This window comes from Macadamia integrifolia, chromosome 10 (assembly GCF_013358625.1).
Source record: "Macadamia integrifolia cultivar HAES 741 chromosome 10, SCU_Mint_v3, whole genome shotgun sequence".
Lineage (NCBI taxonomy): Eukaryota > Viridiplantae > Streptophyta > Magnoliopsida > Proteales > Proteaceae > Macadamia > Macadamia integrifolia.
Window position 1 is genome coordinate 26,963,157 of NC_056566.1, and position 21,340 is coordinate 26,984,496.

At 38.5% G+C, this 21,340-nt stretch overlaps 2 protein-coding genes across 2 annotated transcripts; one reads left to right on the top strand and one right to left on the bottom strand.

The window, feature by feature from the left end:
* Positions 1-86: 86 nt before the first annotated feature.
* LOC122090944 (ATP-dependent Clp protease proteolytic subunit-related protein 3, chloroplastic) lies at positions 87-7,627 on the top strand. Its single transcript, XM_042660722.1, has 9 exons — positions 87-558; positions 980-1,081; positions 4,126-4,248; positions 4,955-5,014; positions 5,796-5,892; positions 6,016-6,089; positions 6,909-6,962; positions 7,114-7,197; positions 7,306-7,627. Exons 1-9 carry the CDS (start codon positions 289-291, stop codon positions 7,399-7,401), a joined length of 960 nt encoding a protein of 319 aa, XP_042516656.1. The 5' UTR covers positions 87-288; the 3' UTR covers positions 7,402-7,627.
* Positions 7,628-11,414: 3,787 nt separating this feature from the next.
* Positions 11,415-16,367, bottom strand: LOC122091149 (translocase of chloroplast 159, chloroplastic-like). The gene has a single exon (XM_042660988.1). The coding sequence runs from the start codon at positions 16,184-16,186 to the stop codon at positions 11,654-11,656; it is 4,533 nt and encodes a 1,510-aa protein (XP_042516922.1). The 5' UTR covers positions 16,187-16,367; the 3' UTR covers positions 11,415-11,653.
* Between the last annotated feature and the right edge of the window lie 4,973 nt (positions 16,368-21,340).

Genomic DNA, 21,340 nt, shown 5'->3' on the forward strand with positions numbered 1-21,340 from the left:
CCGGTCCCAAAAACCCTAGTCAACTCCGGAGTCCGGACCGGCGGACGGATCATATTCTTTTACTTCGTTAATTTTAACATGGCACGAGCCGTCCGACTTCGGAGAAAGTAGTGACTAGTGAGTCCAGCGACCGACTCTAATCTCAATTCTCTGGTCATTCTGAAACACAAGGTCACGGTGATAAACGATTCGTGTGAGACGAAGCGAGAGGGACACACGGGTTGTAGAGGTTTCGGGGATTTGAAGCTTAGAACAAGTGGGTGGAGAGAGAGAGAGAGAGCTGCAAACATGGCTACATCTCTGCAAGTATCATCCATTTCACCTTCTTCGTCTTCGGTTTTCAGAAGAGGGAGCGGAAAGAGTTTTTGCAGCATTAATAGTAGAAGTGCTGCTACGATTCCGATGCCTCCTTTGAACCCTAAGGATCCTTTTCTGAAGAAACTGGCGTCAGTTGCTGCGTCTTCCCCAGATTCTCTACTTTCTCGACCTTCGGATTCTGATACTCCTCCATTCCTCGACGTTTTTTATTCTCCCAAGCTCATGGCAACTCCCGCTCAAGTAAGAGTTCGTGCATTCCTTATTTGTTTCTGTATTGAGATAATTTTGGTTCCTTGAATCTTATATTCTTTCTTCGATAATTACTATTCTTTCTCAGTCGTCTTTTCTGTTTTCTTGTTTCATTTTGTGTACGTACATAAGTGCCTTTCCCTGTCTGTGATATTCATGAACTATTTATCCTTCTGATATATACCTGGTACTGATTTCTTGAGTATCTAATGAATTTGTCGGTCCACAACCCCGAACCCCCACACCCCCCCCCCCCAAAAAAAAAAAAAAAAAGAAGATTTTTTTGCTTTGATTTCCTTGCAATTGTTTCTGAATTCCGTTATTTTCTATTGTAGGTTTCATCCTTTTGCTTATTTTTAGTGAGACCAATTTATTGAAGATTTATGGATTTGTTCTCTGTGTTGTTCTCCAGGTGGAACGATCTGTTTCCTACAACGAACACAGGCCAAGGAAGCCTCCACCAGATTTGCCATCCTTGCTTCTTAATGGGAGGATTGTTTACATTGGCATGCCTGTAAGCATTATAACTTGTCATTTTACTTGTAGAGCTTAACTAAAATTTCCCCATTAGCATTTGATAGTTTATTATATAAGTTTATATTATTGATTGCTTTATCTTCTTGCTGATTGAGTGTCATTTCTAGTTTTGAGTAACATTTTTATACAGATGGATGCCTAATTCCCAACCAAAGTTTAGGTAGTGTTCGTGGTTCTTTTGCATTGATGTTGTTTTGTTACCAAGTGATGGGGTATAGTACTGTGAAATTTCTTCACAGTCTGGAGATAAAATAAGATAAGTGTGAAAGCAAGGGCTTTTTTACTTCCCAATAAAGACCGAAACCTCATTGCTGATCCATTTCCAAGATCACAAAGTTTCCATGGCACCAAAGAACTTAAAGTACCCTAACTGAGAACTGTATTCTCAGGAATAAAATCATGTCATGAACAAGCAAGGATGATTTATTGAAGCTCCGGTACCTCCACTCTAAAACTTCTGATCAGGTCATGTGCTATAAACCCTATCAACCAGGTCTGCAGGAACCATATTAGGTTCCAGTGTATTACATTTAAGTCAGAACCACATTACTACTACCTTACGGTAAACTACTCAGAAAACTGCTCCAGCTATCAAATCTTCCTCTCGTTTTTTTTTTTTTTGGGGGGGGGGGGTGGGTGGGGGTTGGCAAACATTTCTACCCATGAATCTGAACCTCCATTTGATTAAAATCTATCTCCGCTCTTCTGTATGCTACATTGAGAGTAAATTTATGACACTGATCCTTTGTCGAGCACAACCATCCATCTGATCTATGTTGGGTTATCTCCCTCTTCATAGTGACGATTTGAAAAAATGAGGCTCTTGTTATCTTATTCAAATTGTAGCATTCTGTCAGTCAAAATCTGTGTGAATCCTTGAAACCTTAACTACATGCTCAACAACCTGGGCAATTTGGAAAAACAGTGCAATCATAAGACTGTTAATCCTCTTTCGTTATTCAGTGGTTGAAGCAAGTTGGACTACTCATCCACTTAAAATGTCCTTGCTCTAACAGCAAAAACCATGTCCTTGATATTCTGAATACAATCGGACTTTAATTGGGGATAACAGAAACTATTACGTGTGAGGTAAAATCCTACTGCTGAATTGAGTCTTTTATGATTTTAAGGGTAAATAGGTGTAGAAAAGTTTCCTAACGAGTTATTTTGCTTTCCTGAGAAGTGGGATTGTGTCATTAGATATAAATGAACGGTGGAGGTTTTCTTTTTGTTGTTGATTTGTTAATTAAAAATTAAATCATTGGGGATTTCTTTTCCTGTAAGCATATCATAGCTATCAAGACGTCACCTAGGTTCCTTGTTAGTGTTGTCTTGTGTTTTTTCCCTCCTCCAACGCATAGGATTGCCTAGATGCCTAAATGAACCTCCAATGCTTGACCCAATACCTATTTTAAGCATAGAGATTTCCAACAACGTCAAAGTGTTAATCTATCTTCAAGCTCACTATTGACCTAAGGATGTTTTTTTTCCCCTTACAATGTGGGTTCTAAAGTTCCTGAGCGTGACCTAGTAAGTGCTCCTAGCATGCTGATATTTAATGCACCACTGTTATTTTTAGCAGATGTCTTGACTTAGGGTATAGTTGCCCCCACCCATTCACTTTAATGTTACATGGGTTGGAGTCAATCTTAGCCACCTCTGAGTGGTTGCCCACTGATTAATACAATTACAGAGGGCATTTCCCTATTTTATTGGGGGTGTTTTAGGATGTATATTCAATTTTTATTTTCGAGGAGGGTTCTTACTTCTTATAGGTGAGCTTTCAACTCAACACAGTGCTTGAGCTTGACATTGCTCAAAGCAAGCAATAAAGGTTTGACTTTGTAGCTGTGATACTTTTGCTAGATTTGGCATCCTTAGACTATTGTGCTGCATCTTCTGGTAGGATCCTTATCCATTAGGATTTCATTGGTGGGTCATATGGTCATGTAAGCTGTGTATTTATCTTATGATTTCCCCTCTCACGATATTGAATTCATGAAGTATCAGTTCCGTTGGATGTTCTCGTATGTGTTAGGTGGTGTTATTGAATTTCATTTGGAATTCTAAGATGTATGTTTTATCCCAGAATGTCTGAGATGGCATGGGTGGCTGAGAAGTTTGTAGTCTCAGATCTTCTTTCAGTTTATTGAACAATCCACCTTGTGTGTGTTTATGTGCACACAACATAACCACATTTGAAGTTTTCTAATCTACACATATAACTACATATATAACTACAAACGCATGAGTGATATGGGAATGTGTGAACCTCCAGATTTTTGTGTCTGAATAGTACAAACAACAAACTCAGTCTTATTCCAACATAACCATATTTTGGTGTTTCAATAAGATATCCTAATTATATTTAAATGGGTTTAGTAAATGTAACCACAAACCTGCTGTTGGTTAGTTCGAAAAGGGGGGAAGTTTGTTTTAGATTTTTCCAGTTCAGAAATTGTCGTTAATTCTGGGAAATTGCTAGTTCTTTCTGCTGTGAGATTTGAGATGGACTCCTAGCAAAATGGGAGTATGCCTCTCCCTCTTGGTCCTGTAGTTTGGAGAACTGGACCGGGCATCAAACCAGCTAGGTGATTGTTCTGGTTCTGCAAGACAAATGCCCAAAAACCAAATATGTTTTGACCATTGGGGTGCCCATTCCATTTCAACCTGTTTGAATGGATGATGTGGTCTTAGGTAGTGATCACAGACTATCTAAAATGTTCCTTCTTGCTTGGAACACAGGAGAGTAACAGATTGTGCTGGTGTTTCTAGGACAAAACATTGTAAATTGAATCCGAAAGTCCGAAGTGGCCCAGATTGCCTTTTAGTTCAGTGGTTTCTGGTCTGCTGTCTGACTGGCCCATTGAGCCTGTATTTTAAATTTTAGTGCTTTTGTTTCCTATTGCTACTGCAGTACTATTTCTGTGATGTATACTATTCTACTTGTTGTAAATAACATATTAGTTGTTCCTTTGATTTTGCAATGTGTAGCACCTGTTAACCAATTTTCATTCTCAGTTGGTGCCAGCTGTCACGGAGCTTGTGATTGCGGAGCTGCTTTATCTGCAATATATGGATCCCAAAGAACCAATTTATCTTTATATAAATTCTACTGGCACAACACGTGATGATGGTGAAACAGTAAGTCTTTTTAATTCCCTTCTGTTGTATATCTGTCATATTTCTTTAAGATGTATTTGCATGCATACACAGGTAAAAGGATGGAGAAACACATCCCCTTTAAATTGGTAGGAGCTAGACCTATTTTTATGACCCTGACACTAACCCAATTTCTTAGGTCGAACCCTTGCCTGAATAATATCAGGCCGGGATGTGGTGACCTCTACGTAGCCAATGGCCTGGCTTGACCCAGTCTGAGCCCAAATTATATACTATGCATGTTTCATGCACATATCTTTTTAAAGACATGCATGTAATGTAGAATTATGAGATGTAATGGATATGTATATTATTTATTTATTTTATATTTTTTTTTTCTGGGTTTGAATATATATCATTTATGTTCATTGTATAAGGTACATGTCAACATTCATGGGCCAGACTGAGCCCAGCAAACGGACAGTTCTAAATAACACCTGTTTTGCTTTTGTTGTTTATGATTGAAGAAGCTTCAGTGATTCATACTGGTATTATTTCCCTTTTCTTCTATATCGTGTTACTACTTGTAAGTTGTAACCTAATAGTATGAGGAAAAATGAATCAATGATTGGTAATCGGGTATATGTAGCTACATAAGCTGATTTATTCAGCTTTATTTCACACACTTCTGATGGCATACTTCTCTGTTTTGTAAGGTCGTTATGGACTAAGATTGTTATTATTTCAGGTTGGGATGGAGTCAGAGGGTTTTGCAATATATGATGCAATGATGCAGTTGAAAAATGAAGTAAGTTCCATCATATGATATTTTATGTTTTTTATTTGTGCTTTCTTTATTACTGCAGTGGGTCATCGAAATGAGTGTGATATTTTGACTTCCTAGTTGCACACGTTCCGTACACTTTGTCCTTATATTAGCACCTTATCTAAGATGTGGTTCTTCTTGAAACAATACATATCAAAAGCTTCTGTTTAATTTTGCTTTTTCTTCTATTTATGTGGCCCTCCGGCCTTCTGCATTTTTCCTCTCCTTTTGTTTTCGTTCACTTCTCTAGATTCAATTGAACAAAGGCTTTCTGAGGAAGGAGTTGCATGAAATTTGATTTTCTTCCATCATATGACATTTTTTTGAATTGTTAGTGGTCAAAACCAAAATGGTACGAAGACATTAATTACACGTGGACATAATACATAGCACTAAGAAATGAGAATAACATTAAAGAAAGATGGTGGCCATGCTATCAGACTTAGGGACTGATTGTCAATCATACTAAAGAAGTTTCTAATGAAGATTTTTAGTTAGTTATCGCATTATAATCTTTTAAAAAGAACCATACTAAAATTGACCGCTGATAGTGTTTCATGAACATAATAATTTAGAGGATTTATTTTGCCAGCTTTCAAAATGGGAAGATGTTGTACCCTCCCCCCCCCCCCTTCCCCCAACTTTTCTGGAGCACAAGGTGGTAGTACCAACTTAACTATTGTTGAGATTGCTAGAATCCCATGCTCAAAATTTTATTGTCACGATGTTTGTTTTTCATTATGCGATTGTTTTGTGTATCCAGATACAAACAGTTGCTGTCGGAGCTGCCATTGGTCAGGCTTGTCTACTACTTGCTGCTGGAAAGAAGGGTAGACGGTTCATGATGCCACATGCCAAAGGTTTAATTTGGTTTAAATTTATTTTATTTTATTTATTTTTGCAAAAAAATTGAGGTCCCTATACTTTCTTGGTCACTAATACCCTAAGATGCTATGCCATGGTTTACTTGAATGGTGTTTCAGCCATGATTCAGCAGCCTCGTGTCCCATCATCTGGTTTAATGCCAGCAAGTGATGTTCTTATCCGTGCAAAAGAGGTTTGTTGTGCTTTCTCATCATCTTAGTGGCGTCTCTTATATTTGATGATGGTAGTTTTTGAGTTATAATACAATTATTTTCAGAGACTTCAACAAGCCTGCTTCTTATATGTAAATGCAACTCTTTTTTCTGCTAACGAGGGTTTCCAAGCCTTCGGCTTCCCCTAGGTCCAGCCGACCCCACAAACATTGGACCAGGTCATTAGCGGGATTAACCAGAAAACCAAATCAATCCCGTTGAGTGGCCCCAAAGGTGCTACCAAGGTGATTCAAACATAAGTAAGATGCTTCCTAAGGCGCGTTACCCATGACAATTCACCAATGGACCAACCCCTTGGGGTTTAACTTTGTCGTTAAGTTTGTCTATTGCTTGATCAGTTGTTAAGTTTCCTATAGTTTTTGTGATTGGGAAACTGAAGGAAGTTTTCTGTTTGGTGCATGCTCTACCACATCTAGATCCCTTATTCAAACAAGTATTCAAACACAGGAGAGAAAAACAAATATTGGTAAAAGGGTTGTCAGTTGCTTCATGATACTGTAATTTGGCTAATATTCATCATTTCAATTGGAATTTTATGAGAATAAGAATCCAATAGCTATTATGAGTTTTGCTTATGGCAAAATTTTACCTTGCTCAAAGAGTGAACAGTCATAAACCATGTAATCTCCAATGGAAAATGGTTAATTATAATTAACTAGTTAATACAAGCATTTTTGTTTTTTAAATAGGTTCTGTCCATCCTGTTTTTATGTGAAACTTTAATTTTCCATTCATTTCTTCACCTCAAACCCCGGTTTGAAAGCTTCGTGATTTTGCAGATCGTAACTAATAGGGACACACTTGTTGAGCTTTTGTCGAAGCACACTGGAAATGTGAGTTTATGACTAAACTGACTTGACCAATGAATCACGCTTTCACCTCAACAATTTTAACAAATATGGAAGCCTTAATTATTTTGTTTTATTTATGGACTTCAAGTAACAAATGTCGAAATACTCATACTTCCTTTTGATCTTTAATTAGTCTCTTGAGAATGTAGCAGAAGTGATGAAGAGGCCATTTTATATGGATTCCACAAGGGCTAAAGAGTTTGGTGTCATTGACAAGGTATATTCTGCTTTCCGAAATGCTGAGAAGATCCTCCAACTCATACACATGGGCATGCAGTTATGCAACTTTTCATAATTTTTTCTTATTGGCATCTTATGGTCTCAGATTCTTTGGCGTGGTCAAGAGAAGATAATGGCTGATGCTGCCTCACCGGAGGAATGGGACAGGATAGCTGGCGTTAAGGTCATTGATGGGATGTAAAACTGTCTGATAAATATCTGTCCAATGCCTTTGTAAGTAATCCTCCAACCCCCCGCCCCCGGGGGTGGTGGGGGTTCTCTTTTAACTCAAATTTTGGAGGCCCTGAATTGTTGCTGCATGTAAAAGTTGTTTCATAACAAGTTCTCCAAAAAAATTGCACCCCGCTATCTTTGTATAACAACTAGGCCAAAGCATTTAGAATGGAGAGTTACAGAAAATTCCATTATTTGATGATCATTGTTTGGTTGGTTCTATTAGGCTAGATTTGGTATGATTTCTATTTCAATTTCGGATTGAATTGATGAAATAGTCAACAAATAAATCTTTGTTTCAGAAATTGAAATTATTTTGGTTGCATGAATCTGAAATAATTCAAGAATCAGAAATCCTATTGGAAGTTCATAATCTGAGAATAGGTTCTGTATTCATTTTTTATTTATTTATTTATTTTTTTGTGGGTGGGAGGAGAGGGGGTGGCAGTGGCAGTGGCAGCGGCAGCGGCAGCGGCGGCATGATGGTGATGTGACCATTAGGAAAGAGGAGGGGTGGTGTTTTATTTTTTAACATGAAATTACTGGTTTGTCCATCAAATTAACCATGTGTTCATTGAAGAGTGAAATCAATTTCAATTTTAAAATTGAAATAGCTCCTCAGTTATTTTAGAATTTCTATTGCATTTTTTATTGGAATAAAGTTCATCAAAAATCAATCCCAAAAGGCCAATGTAGATTGGGAAAGAAAATTTCTGGAAGAATTCTAATCATTGTTCAGTTTTTCATGGAGAAGTTTTTAATGGTTGGTGGATTTTGATACACCTGACTGTTCTATCCATTCTTTCATATCCAACGAAGAAGCCAAAAACTATAATACTGCATTTGAAAACCATGTAGAGTGAAATTTTGTTTGGTTTTGTTAAAGGGTATTGAGTGATTATGTTGATCAACTAAAATGAGGTCCGAAATTATATTAGAACTAGGAGTACTAACACTTTTTAGTTGGGAGTGTGTTTCAGTGGCCTCGCCTGGACTAGGATCCTTGTTCTTATTTTTTGGTGGTGGTCACTAATGGTGTCAATTTGGTGGCAATACGAAATACTGATATCAAAATTGATCGTTTAAAATCTTTTTTATTTGATAAGATTAAACCTTTTGGTATGTATCGAATTGCATTGATTTAGTATCTTTAATAAAAAAATCAAATTATCAATTACATATATGATATACCTGTAAAAGACAAAAAAGGCAAAACATATTAAATAGAATTTGTATTGAGCCATATTTTTATCGGTACCTACTCCATTTCCTTTGTGTCGTACCAGTTGGCACCCTTTTGGGTGTACTGAGTCAATCCATGGTGGCCTTGATCTAAACTCAATTGGACGTATCTTATAAGGTCCAGACTTCTTTTGTGGTAAATGTTGCTGAGAGAAACAGAAGGAACATGCGTAGATAATATCAAAGGTTTCAACTGTTATATTGAAACCTTTTGTATTTGCATATTCACCAAAGGGAAAGAAAAATGACTGTTAGATTAGAATCCAAGTGGAACATTCACCTTTCTAATTGCACAAATGCGTCTGGTTGTTATCCAATCGCTCAAAACCATGATCACACCTACATGAGGTAGTTCTGAACTCTTTTAAGTGTTGCCATATGCGAATGATGATAAAACATAGTGAGGGTCCACCTCTCTACATTCGGAAAAAGAAAAAGTGAGACACTAGTGTTTCAAAGTAATTGTAGGCAAACCTATGGCATAACGGTTAAGTTGTACTATTGCAACATGTTAGTCATATATTCAAAACTTGAAAACAGCCTCTCCTATAGAGCCAGAGCAAGACTATGCATTTGCCCCTCCCAGACTTGCAATAGTGAGAACCTTGTGCATTGAGTTGCTCTTAAAAGTAGTAAAATGAAGCTAGCATTTCACAGTAAAAGAATTTGGATGTACTAACCACCCAGGGAGAACAACTACTACTAGAATTAGGCTGCGTTCATATCAATTTATGATTTGCTTAGATTATAAAATATAGATTCTTACAAGTTTCAATAAATTAAAGGGAGGGCTAGATCGGAGAAACTTAGGATGCATGTGGATGATAATGTACTCTCTTGCTTATTTTAATAGGGGTGTGTTGGGTCTTCTCATACCCAGCTGTGTATGAGCATAGGAAACGTCAAATCGGCAAAGTTCTTTCTCTTTATTTTAATTTAGGAAAAAAAACTCAATTTGACATAGAAATGCTTAGACTATTGTGGCCATGAAAAGATTGCGCTGCCCTTCTCCACTGTGCAATGAAGATGCTCTTGCGCCCCTCCATGTAAGGAGAATTTACATGATAGAAAAATGTAATGGAACTTGCATGCCAGCACTTTATTGACGGTCAGATGTGACGGGACGATCTCAATTGTTCGTTGCCTTTACCCCACATCACCAGTTATCCACCTATGGCCATGAGCCACATCTCTCTCTCTCTACAGCCCTTTCTATTTTTTTAACAAGGGTGTCCAAACATCCTTTGGAGTGAGAATAATCCCTACTGCCCCCCCACAAACTATTTTCACTCCGAAGAGAGTAGGGACTCCAAAGAAGAAAACAAGGGTGATGCCAAGAGAATTTGAACCCAAGCAAGATGTTTTACCCACTACCAACCCTTGGCCCTTGGTGCTACATACGAAAGCAAATAAATTTAAAGCTACGACACGGACTATGTTGGCACTTCAACACTATATACACACACGTGAAAAGGTATCTTTGAGCAACTGGCATAGGAGAGTGCAAATAAGGAGTGGTCAAAAAGGTCATTAAAAACATGCATGGAGGAGAGAAAAAGCAAAAAGGTACTAATGTGCCCACTGCGGTAGTAGGTATAAATGGATGTTCATGTATATTGGATCTCAGCTTCACTGGATTAAATGAACATCTGTGAACAATAAAAGCATCCGTTTAGTCCCATAATTTTTATTTTTTCATTTTACTCTAATCATATTATTTACACATAAGTGATTTTCTTCAGAGCACACAAACATTTGAAATAGACAACCGAACACGCTTTCAAAGTGAAGACGTGAAGGTGAATGGATTGAGTGGCAGCACATCTGTGAGAAGGATTCCGTCATTAAGGTCCAGGGTGACATCTGCAAACTCTACCCAGGAAGTTCAGTACATCAGGTGGGATGTCCCTTCCCCATTCCCCCTTCCTTTTTCTTAACACCAGGAGACAGGAAGCAAAGACTCCTGGAGGACTTTCGCATAATGAACTTATCACCCCCTGGCCATCACCCATATGCTCTGCAATAGCCTGCACAAGTTATTTGTGTCGCAAGTTGTTTGCAGCCGAGATGCAAATAACTTAAACTCACCCTACGTGAACCTTTTTTTCTTTTTTTGGGTGTGTGGTGTTGGGGGGGGGGGTGTTAAACTGGAGTGCTTCCGCTTCACCTTTCAAGGAAGATGAAGGGAAGTTATGGTCACTCACTGTACCTTTCAGCATGCTAAGCCACTCGGAACGCACAAAATGCCGCTGCTCATACCCATTGCTTTTGGGTTCGATAAAATGGTTGCACCACTGTACAGAACCCAAAAACCAGAGGGAATAAGCTCAGAGGAAGTTTCACGCAATCTTGAGTAATGTGACTGACCTTCAAAGAATCGTTGCTGTCCCATTTCTTAACAACTTTGCTTTGGAGAATCAAAATTCCCTCTAAATCACTCCCAAGATAAAGCAAACACGCCCTTACAGTCAGCAGCCTGAATTTAGAGCTAAGCCGAGCTAGCTGGTCCAACTCAAATTAACAAGCTTCGTTGAGATAAAACATAAACTCAATACCAAAGTAGATAGCATCAATTGAACAACTAAGATCAAATGAACCAAAACTCGATATCAATGGTATGATGGTATCATCAGCTGCTAACCCCAGCCAGCTGGTCCAATTCAAATTAACGAGTTCCAGATGAAAGATTAAACTAAATACCAATGTAAACACAGCATGAAAATGAGCCACTACAAAGAATGAACCAAAAATCAATATCAATGGTATGATGGTATTATTATCAGCTGCCCTCTTGGTTCCACGTCATTTGACTACAATTCATCATGCCAAATAACAAAAATCGAAATATTGAAAAGGCGTTCATATTGAATAATCGAACCATTATTTAGAAAGCAAGACATAATGACTAAATGACACTGAAAACTTCTAATCTATCCTCTGATAACATCCATATCCATAGGAATAGAAATGAAAACAAATTAGTACGCAGAGTATGTCTCACCAGCAGGCCAGATGCTCTTGAAGATTGCAATGGCTAGTGGAAGAACACCCAGCAGAGCAATATGAAGTTGTTCCGAGCTACTTGTCCTAACCGTGATCTGCCCACTGAGTTTGTTGTTTAATCCAACACGAACAGCCATCTTAGAACTCCGTCCAATTGAGAACTGCGACTGCAGATTAGCCCCCAGTGCCAGATCGCCTCTCCACTTCATCAAAGAAAGGCCCAATGTGGATTGATCCTGGTTGATTGGATAATCCTTATCTTTAAGCCGTACCTCCAAGTTAGCTCCATATGCAACATCACCTTGTGATCGGACAGCACCAGTACTACCCGCAAAAACAAGGCGTTTTCCAATTGCTATCTGATCCTCAACTTTGAGTCCTGTAGCAACATTTTCACCAAGGAAGGTAACGGATACACCAGCAGCCGTCTTGTTCTTTTTAAAATTTTTGAATTTGGCTTCACCTCTGAGGATATACGCAAGCTGCTTTCCAATGGTTTGGATGTCAAAACCAGCTAGAGTTGATCCATTATCCCCATGCTTGGCTGAAACAGATGAATCCAAGTGGATATTGAACTCCTTCTTATCTTTCGTCACCTGGATGGCAAACCCAGCTGGAAACCGGCCAGCTATTGCCAAATTTTCTTCAAGGCTGACACCATCATAACCACTATCATGGTCCCAACCATGGGTGTCCAAAACAGGCCTTGCCAGAAGCTGTGATGTTGGCTCCAAGAAACGGTACCTGTAAGCAGGATTATCTCCATCAAAAGAAGGCGGAAGGACCATGTCAGGTAAGGGAACTGGAACAGCCGCTGGAACTCCATCTTCCTGATCAACATCTTCCCCCATGTAACCATAATCATCCTGACTATCCTTTCCCTTCTTCTTCATCTCCTTCATTCTTTTCAACTCCTCTCTCCACTGTTTCTTCTGAAGGAGCTTCACCCGATAATCATACTCATCAAAATATGCCTTCTTCTGCTCCTTGCTGAGCTTTACAACCTGAGCCTTCCTTAAAGGCTTAAATGGTGGCAGCTGATCATACTCATCCTCCTCTTCTTCCCGGTCTGAATCTGATAAATCCACCAAGTCGACATCAGAGTCACCATTATCACCACCCTGATCAGAAGAGAGTTTTGGGTGTGCACGAGATTGCAACAGTGAAGACAATAAGTAAGGTAAAGGTGGTGAGCGAACACGGAAACCAAAGAGCTTTCGGTGGTCATATGGATCTTGAGGTTTTGACAGGGAACTAGCTTCAGATAGAATCTTCATAGAGTAGCCCAAGAGCAATAACTGGGGTCTCCAACTCTGGCCATTGGGAAGAATTCTTTGGCCTTCTCTGTTCTTTCTGCATGAGGGATGGTTCTCAACAAGGGACACTGGATTCATCAAACTGGGATTCATCAGACGCATATCACCAACTGCTTGCCCTATGCACTGCTGAACAACATGGGAACGCTGAGCAACAAACACATCATAGCTCAAGGGGGACCCAGTTGGTCCTTCTGGGGGTGCCGAAGCACCATGAGTCAAAGTAACAATAGTACTACGCCAGATCGGAGCACCAAGTGTGTTAGTGATGGATCTCAATAATGGTAGATCATTGAGGTCTCTTGTTTGAGTATCCAGCCGATCAACATAGAGGACAATATCTGGAGGGAATTTCTTTGTGAATTTCTTTATAGATGATAAGACCTTCCGGTTGAAAGACTGTTCCATAGCAGAAGGTCTGAGACCTGGTGTGTCAAGGAACCGGATCTTAACACCATCTATCACTCCAATGATCTCTTTCACAGATGATGTTGCTGGCTCAAATGCGTTCATCAGGGACTTCTCCTCACCAAAAATGGAATTTATGGTCGCACTCTTACCCACCCCAGTTTTCCCAAGGACCAGAATGTTCAGAGAGAAGTCCAAATCATCTTTGCCTTCAGCTTCAAGCTGCATTGCTGTCCTTTTCGCACTTTCAAGGCTGAAAGCTTGACTGGTTTGCCTCCCTGCAACAAGGACCAGCCGGTATAGAACCTGCGAAGCTATGGAGTCTTCAGGAGAATGGCCTAGCCTCTGAACAAGCCTCAAGAACTTCACTCTTAAAAGCTGTATCTTCTCCAGCTTTTTCTTTTCTTCTTCACTCAGGTTGTTCTCTGATTCTCCTCCCGCTGTGAGGTCTGAAGGAGCAAAAAGATTGGGACGGCTTGGTCTAGGAGCAGGTCTCAGAGGCCGGATTGAGGATCCTAAACCTGCTGGACGCTCAACAGAGAAAAGCCTTGAACCATCTGGAGATGAGATTGTGATGCTGCCAGCATCTGTTCCTGCATTAGTTGCTGCTTTCAGAAGAGCAGCCAATGCAGAAGAATCAAATAATTCTTTTCCATCTCCCTCCCCATCGGTGTCGACTTCTTCATCAGAATCCGTGACAATCTGTCCTTCAATTATCTGAGAGTGGTCCTGAAAGCTTTCAGCACCCGAGTGAGAAGCTGACCCTTGTTCCAACTCCTTCATGATCTGCTTGGTGGTTTCAGAGCTTCCAAAGATCAGACCTTCAGCATCTTCATCTGACATGGTTTCATCATCATCGTCATCATCTTCTTCGTCTTCTTCTTCATATGGCTCTGGGTTTTCTTCATTGTCAGCTTCCTGTTTTGCTTCCGAGTCTACAATGAGACTACGTACCATGGATTTAGATTCCTCCAATTTGCTGGATAAGCCACCCTCCGGTCCCCCACTTTGAGCGTTTCCACAAGCATCCCCATTCTCAGACTTTTTGGACTCCTCAGCAACAATAAGCTGCGACTTTGCCTCCTGTGCTGAATCCAGTTCTATAGATTTATTTTCCAGTTCAGGCCTAGAAGGGTCCTTATCTTCACTGAGATAAACACCTCCATCTGCAGCACCACCATTGTTTCCGTCCTTCTGGCTATCTTCACAGACATCAACCAAAGAATCAATAGAAGCAGATACTGCATCCGGATTGTCATCTTTCTCCCCTACTGGAACAATAGGGTTCAACTCACGAGACCCCAATTCTTGTGCTTCAATGACAGAGTGGGTTACAGCTTCAGGGTCCCTATCAGAATTCTTATGGTCTACATCTACAGAATCCTCATCTTCTATCTTCCCAACACCAGAATCTGTTTCAATGATTTCCAACTCATTAGGCTCTTCAACATAAGGGCTTTCTAGAACAGAGCCATTATCCAAACTCACGCTTTTCTCAACCTCCACCCCTTCAGTCTCAGAAACCCCCTTCTCCAGTGCGTTCCCAACTTCAGATTCCAAACTTGATAAACTTGGATTTTTGGCTTCAAGAACTGAATCACCTCCGCTAACAGAATTCCCACCATCAGCATCCGCAAGAATTGGTTCAGCAGGATTTTCCATGACAGAGGTTGCTTGATCGGTTCCACTGCCCAAAATCGAGCTTTCCTCCGCCATCTCGATAGATTCTTTATCATCAACAACAAAATCTCCTTCTGCAGCAGAATTCCCCCTAACAGTGTGATCGCCGCCCAGGACCTCATTCTTCTCCTCCTCAAACTTGTCTTCCGACATGGTCGCTTCCAGCTCTGCAGTTTTGATTGCAGGGATTTCGTGGACCGCTGCATGACTTACATCCGCCTCCAGTTTCATATTTTCAGGCAAAGTTTCCTGTCCGGTAGCCACTTTCTCCTCGGCCGGGGACTCTGTGACAACGCCGACTCTGTTTTGGACCAATTCATCCGAAACTGGATTCCCAAGGGAATTCCTTTGAACAGAAGGCTCCTTTTCTTCATAACCTGAAACTCCGTTATCAGGTTTATGAATCTCTTCTTTGGTCATCTCAGAACTCTCCGCAGAAACCCCGAGTGAGTCATGAAACACATCCCTTTCCCTTACACCCAAACCCAACACCTCGCCAGGCGTTGAATCCCCGTCTCCATGGGACTCCTTTTCTTCTCCGTCACCCTCCAAAACCCTAACTTTAAGAGCTTCTACCTCCTCCTCGACCCCACTTATCAAGCCCTCATCTGCAACAACAACATTCTCATCATCATCGTCAACCCCTGACAACTGCGCAATAGGCCTCACAGTTTTGGAAGACGAGAAAATCGAGGAACCTAAAACGGGTTCGACAACAGGGATAATCTCGTCCTCCATGTCGATATTGCTAACGAATGGAACACCAATAACCTTCCCTTCCGTCGCAAAATCTAGGGTTTCTTCATCTGGGTCAGCAAAGTAAGGCCTCTCAGACGCGGTTTCAAACTCTTCCTCACCACTCAAAAAGCCATCCGACTCGTAATCACCATCGGTAATGTCACTACTACTGCCTTTCTTATGACCTTTGTTTGTTATAATAGGTTCAGTATCAGAATCAGAGGTAGGAGGAGCTCGGATAGGAAGAGAACCTGAAGAATTGGAAGGAGACACCTTCAATGGGGATTGTTGCTGTTGTCGAGACGCCTCCGCTGGTGCTGGGGTCGCTTGTGCTCCAAAAAGAGAGACAAATGGCTTTGAATCCATGGACTCGAGCTTTTGTTTCTACGTACACAGATGCAAAGCTACAGTCCCTTTGTTGGTAATGATAAATTAGGGTTTTCCTCTCTTTCTTCCCTCTCTCTTGGATAGGAATTTTGATAAGAACTGGCAAGGAACGCCACTCACCGCATGACTACAGGGCCAGGGTTTTAGAGCAGGGGATAAGATAGGGAGTTATTCTTGCTCGGCTATACAGGTAAGACGATGGATCGGCTGTGCAGGTAAAATGACAGCCACTGCCCTTCTACCAGATATTGTTTCTCCCTTTAAAATATTATTATTACTATTTTAAGCAAATATATATTTAAAAAAAAAAAAAGGGATTTTCCTTTCGTTACATGAAAATATATTATAGTACCTAAACCCTAACGCTAACCCTAACCCACCCTCTTGGATTGGAGCATTAGAGTCCAACCCATGACCTCCTGTGACCCTTGTTGCCCACTAGCAAGGGCATCATGTGACGATAATAGTTATTTTATTTGATTATTGTGGAAAAAAAATTTCTTTTAATATTTCACCAAATTGTGCCACATGAATAATGATTTGGTAGTTCGAGTTATTCTTTATGTGGGGAAGTGATTTAATTTGCCATTTGCTAAATTTTATATTCGAGCTCAATTATGAGATGAAGTTTTATATGGAGGAAGATGCCTATGCGAGTGTTCCTTGAGTCTATCTCTCTCCTCTTCTAATAGTGGAGTAGAGTTTTCATTTCATGAAGGTGAGGGGAAAGATAGACACAAGGAGGATGGTGTAGGCCACACTCTCCACTATAATAGATTTTCCCTTCAATTATATACCTCATTTATTTTTAGTTGCCTATTTCTTTCTAAATCATATTCTATAAGTTCCAGTTTTTTTTTTTCCTTTTTTAAGTGAAATATTATTACAATGGTATTTACTTTCCAAGTATCACAAGATATGTATTCTTCCATGTGGATAATCGGTGCATCAATTTTGACCTTTGAATAGAGAGGACATGATATGGTTTAATTACTTATTAAATTTTAAATTCTAATTCAATCAAATACCTTCGTCATGTATTGGCGTACTTCTCATATATGTCTATAGTTGAGTAACAATACTCTAACCATTACTATGCACTATCCCACCTGCCATGTGCTGCACATATTTATTTTGTGACTATTAGAAATATCACAAACCATTATGGCACCAATAACTATCCATTATTTTTGTAATTTTGTAATTTTTCATTTTTTCATTTAAAAGCTTTATATTACTGAATTTTGTTTTTATTTTATTTTTCCTCTTAACGAACTCCATTTGTAGTAAAACTTGACATGAAAGTAACATTGTTTCAAATATTCATGAAACTTTGGCCTCATCTAACCTACCACGTTACATATATATTTCATTAAATTGGTACTTTGCAGTTGCTATATTGTAGTTGTAAGAACTATCTTATTCGTCACCAAAAAGAACTATCTTATTTACTCAATAAATCTTATTCAATGACCAAGGTTAGGTGTGCCTAGATTGACTAAGCATAACATTAGAGTTAGGATCAATTTAGGTATACCATCATTAAATTCTCTACCCCTCCCCCCCTTTTTTTTTTGTAGATTAAATTCTCCACCTAAGAACTTCTTTCCTGCAAATAAACTACTAGCCAATGGTAGGCAACTAGGCAATTAAGCTCTTGCACAAGTTCAAGGAAGGTCCCTCGTATGATCCTCCTACCTCTCTCCACAACCTTCTTGAAATGTGGTAGTAATTTAGTAGTTAATAACAAGTGTGAATTAATGGGTCACTCTTTGACCCCTTGTGTCCCTATCTAGGCTTAGTGTGGGTTGTGCATGGGGAAAAAAAAAAAAAAAAAAAGTTGTTTTTTAGGTTACATTGTGAACTTTTCTTTAAGGGTGTTATGTACATGAGAAATTGAGAATAGATCATATATAGTTGATTCACAATGATTATTATTGTTTGTCAGTGACTTGAGCATGGCGAGTAAAACTAGTATCTAAGGTATTTTGGTAATGATATGTTGGTTTGCGTTCTTAGAATACATTTGGAGCAACAAAATATTATTTAATACATGTTCTTGTTCTGAATTACTAAAATAGGGTCAAGAGCAGTGTTCTACAACATGCCAAAAAGTTCATTCTAACAAAAATGTATGTTTTATACATTTTTTTTTATTACTCCAAGTGTATCCTAGGTCCATAATGCATTATGAAAATGCATTCCAAATAATTAAGATGGTTGTTGGGATCCCGGTGGTCGAGTTGATTGTAAAGTACTCTCTCCTGATGGTCGATCTAATCATAGAGTACCATTGTGCATTAGCATGCTTTGACACTGGAGCGCGCTTATAGATTGCATGCACCTTACTCAAATAGGGGCCTTTTAACTATAGTGAGGTACTTGTTTGTTAGGTTAAGGGCAAAGCAACTTGATGCTTTGCGACGCCCTACCTTATCCATAGAAAGTAAAAAAAGAATAAGCCAATAGATTTCAGGTTGAAAACTTTGCCTATGTAGATTATTTCTTAAATATTCATTAGTCAAAATTATCACATCACTTTTTCATATGATTAAAGACTCTGAATTATCAACCACTAAATTTACACATAAGAAAAAAAGTCTTCAAATTCAATTTTGAAAGTAAAAAAACAAATTTTCCTAAAAAGAAGGAAAAAATAAATAAATAAAACATTTACAATCTTTAAAAATGTGGAGGGCAATTTAGTGAAACAAACTCAAAAGAAGTAACCCTAATTTGAAAGCCATTGCATCAGGGATCAAACGGTTGGTAGCTGCTGGTTATGGATTAGAATTTTCTTGATTCTGCGATAGGAATGGCAGAAAGTTTTGTTTGATTGTGTAAGATTGCTTTTTGTTTTCTTTTGTTTTGAAAACAATGTGATGTGTTACCCACACACATTTTTGTATCGTGTACGTACTGATTTCCTCTTCTTCCTCATCTCAAACGCATGGTTAAAACTTAAAACCAACTATTCCTTATCTTATCTTCAATTTCATTGGTGGGGATTTTATTGTCCTGACCCAACAAGTCCCATGAAGTAAAACCAGTTTGGACCTTTGCCCAACCAGCTACTAGCATACCCCACAGGTTTTGGGTTAATTAGGGTTTATTAGCTTTCAGTCCTATTCAAGTATTTTTATTTTTTGTTTTGATTCTAATTATTTTTTTTCATCAAGTCACCCGCTTGAGTGTTCAAATTGGTTGAAATAGAAATTGGTAGGATAGTAAGAGGGAGGAAAAATAGGAAAAAAAGAGAAAATAGGGAATTGGGCGTATTAGGAGGTCTCCTAAACTCGTCCTCAAGAGATAAAATATTCATTTAGAGAGAAAACAGGAGTTTTGATTTACTTGTCCACCTTCTATTACATAATAATTTATATTGTATAGGATAGGATACCAGTTACACCTTACAATCCACTCTCTCCACTTTTTCCTTATAATCTCTCTTTACTACTCCATCCTTTAACCCTTCCTACAACTTCTCCCTTAATTACTAGCTTCCCGTAATAACTAACAATTTAAGTATGTAAAAGAAAGAAAGGAATAAACTAGAAAATCGAACAATCCACTCTCTCCACTTTTTCCTTATAATCTCTCTTTATTATTTCATCCTTTAACCCTTCCTACAACTTCTCCCTTAATTACTAACTTACCGTAATAACTAACAATTTAAGTATGTAAAAGAAGGAAAGGAATAAACTAGAAAATCGAAGATCTTTAGGATCTAAATCATATATATTTGACATAAGGATTCCAATGATGTGAAAAAACGCGTCAAGTGTTTTACCTAAAAAAGAAAAAAGGCTTCAATTGAAGGTCTATAGGAAAAATTATGTTTAGAAAGTTTATATTGGTCGAAACATAAATGGAAGGAATAAACCAGGAAATCGAAGATCATATTGCTTAAACCATTTATATGAAACACAAACGGAAGGAATAAACCAGGAAATCGAAGATCCTATTGACATAAGAATCGCGAAGATTAGAGTTCCAGAAGAAAAAATTCCATTTTTGATGACCTAGATTGGTTAGCAAGGAATTAAATGTGAAAATCTTGAGAAACAAAGGTCCTAAGGTCTTTAACTGCTTATATTAGACATTTGAAAATAAAAATGTGAAACTGCAACGATGGAAGGTCCACAGGAAACATTCTTGGTCAAGAATTAAAAGTCACACCAGTATGTACATGCTTGGCTCTAACAAGAACTAAAATTCACATCGGGATGTACATGTTTGGCTCTACTTGTGGAAGCTGATGTCAAAAATCAGATCAAAATAGCCCAATTATCCAATTCTTATATTGGCATCAATCGTGCTTAGCCAATAACAGAGAGTGAGAGAAGAGTTTTGGTAGTTGTGGATTCATATACAGGAGGGTTCACATCATTAGATGAAGAGATAGAGATGAAGAGAAGTTTAGGGCATGAATATTGTATTTTATAGGTGTCAATCGGTTCTGTTTCGATTTTTTATTTAACTTGATATAAAATATGTATAAATTGAAACTGATCAGATCTAAAAAACCAAGACTACGAGCCAAAGACTAAAACTGAACCAGTTTAGTTCTAGTATTATTAGGTCTAAGTTGGTTCTTCTACGATTTTAAACTTTCAGTTCAATCTATTTGGTTTTATTTGATTCTTATACGTTTTTGTTTCAGCCCTTTGTTGTTCATTGACAGGTCTAATTCGTTTTTATTCGGTTCAATTTGGTTTGATTCAATTTAATAGCTTTAACTTTGAACCCAAAAAAAAAAAAAAATTGCATATTTATTTTCCATTTTAATTCGATTCAATTTAATTTTAAACGGTCAATTTCAATTTCAATGTTCAAATTTAAACCTAAATTTATGCGATGTACTTTTATTGTTTTATCGACTAAATATAGGATTAGAAGCAAACCTATGGAATAATAAAACATAGGATTAGAAGTAAATCTATGGAATAATAAAACATAAGATTACAAACAAGTTTATTGAGTAAATGAATTTAATCATCTACTGAAGGAGAGGATAAGGATACGCAAATAGGGCATCCAAAGGCAATTCTCCAATTTTGGACTTGCTTAGCTGGGTTTAGGTTTGGAAAAATTTACTTGTTTAGGTCGAAACAAAGTGCCTCATAAGCTCCC

What these genes read in the sequence shown, in the direction of transcription:
- LOC122090944 (XM_042660722.1), top strand. Translation starts at nt 289, where the DNA reads ATGGCTACATCTCTGCAAGTATCATCCATTTCACCTTCTTCGTCTTCG. An exon ending in TGATGCAGTTGAAAAATGAA is followed by an intron (nt 5,015 to 5,795) that starts GTAAGTTCCATC and finishes TTGTGTATCCAG; the next exon opens with ATACAAACAGTTGCTGTCGG. An exon ending in TGTCGAAGCACACTGGAAAT is followed by an intron (nt 6,963 to 7,113) that starts GTGAGTTTATGA and finishes ATCTTTAATTAG; the next exon opens with TCTCTTGAGAATGTAGCAGA.
- LOC122091149 (XM_042660988.1), bottom strand. Translation starts at nt 16,186, where the DNA reads ATGGATTCAAAGCCATTTGTCTCTCTTTTTGGAGCACAAGCGACCCCA.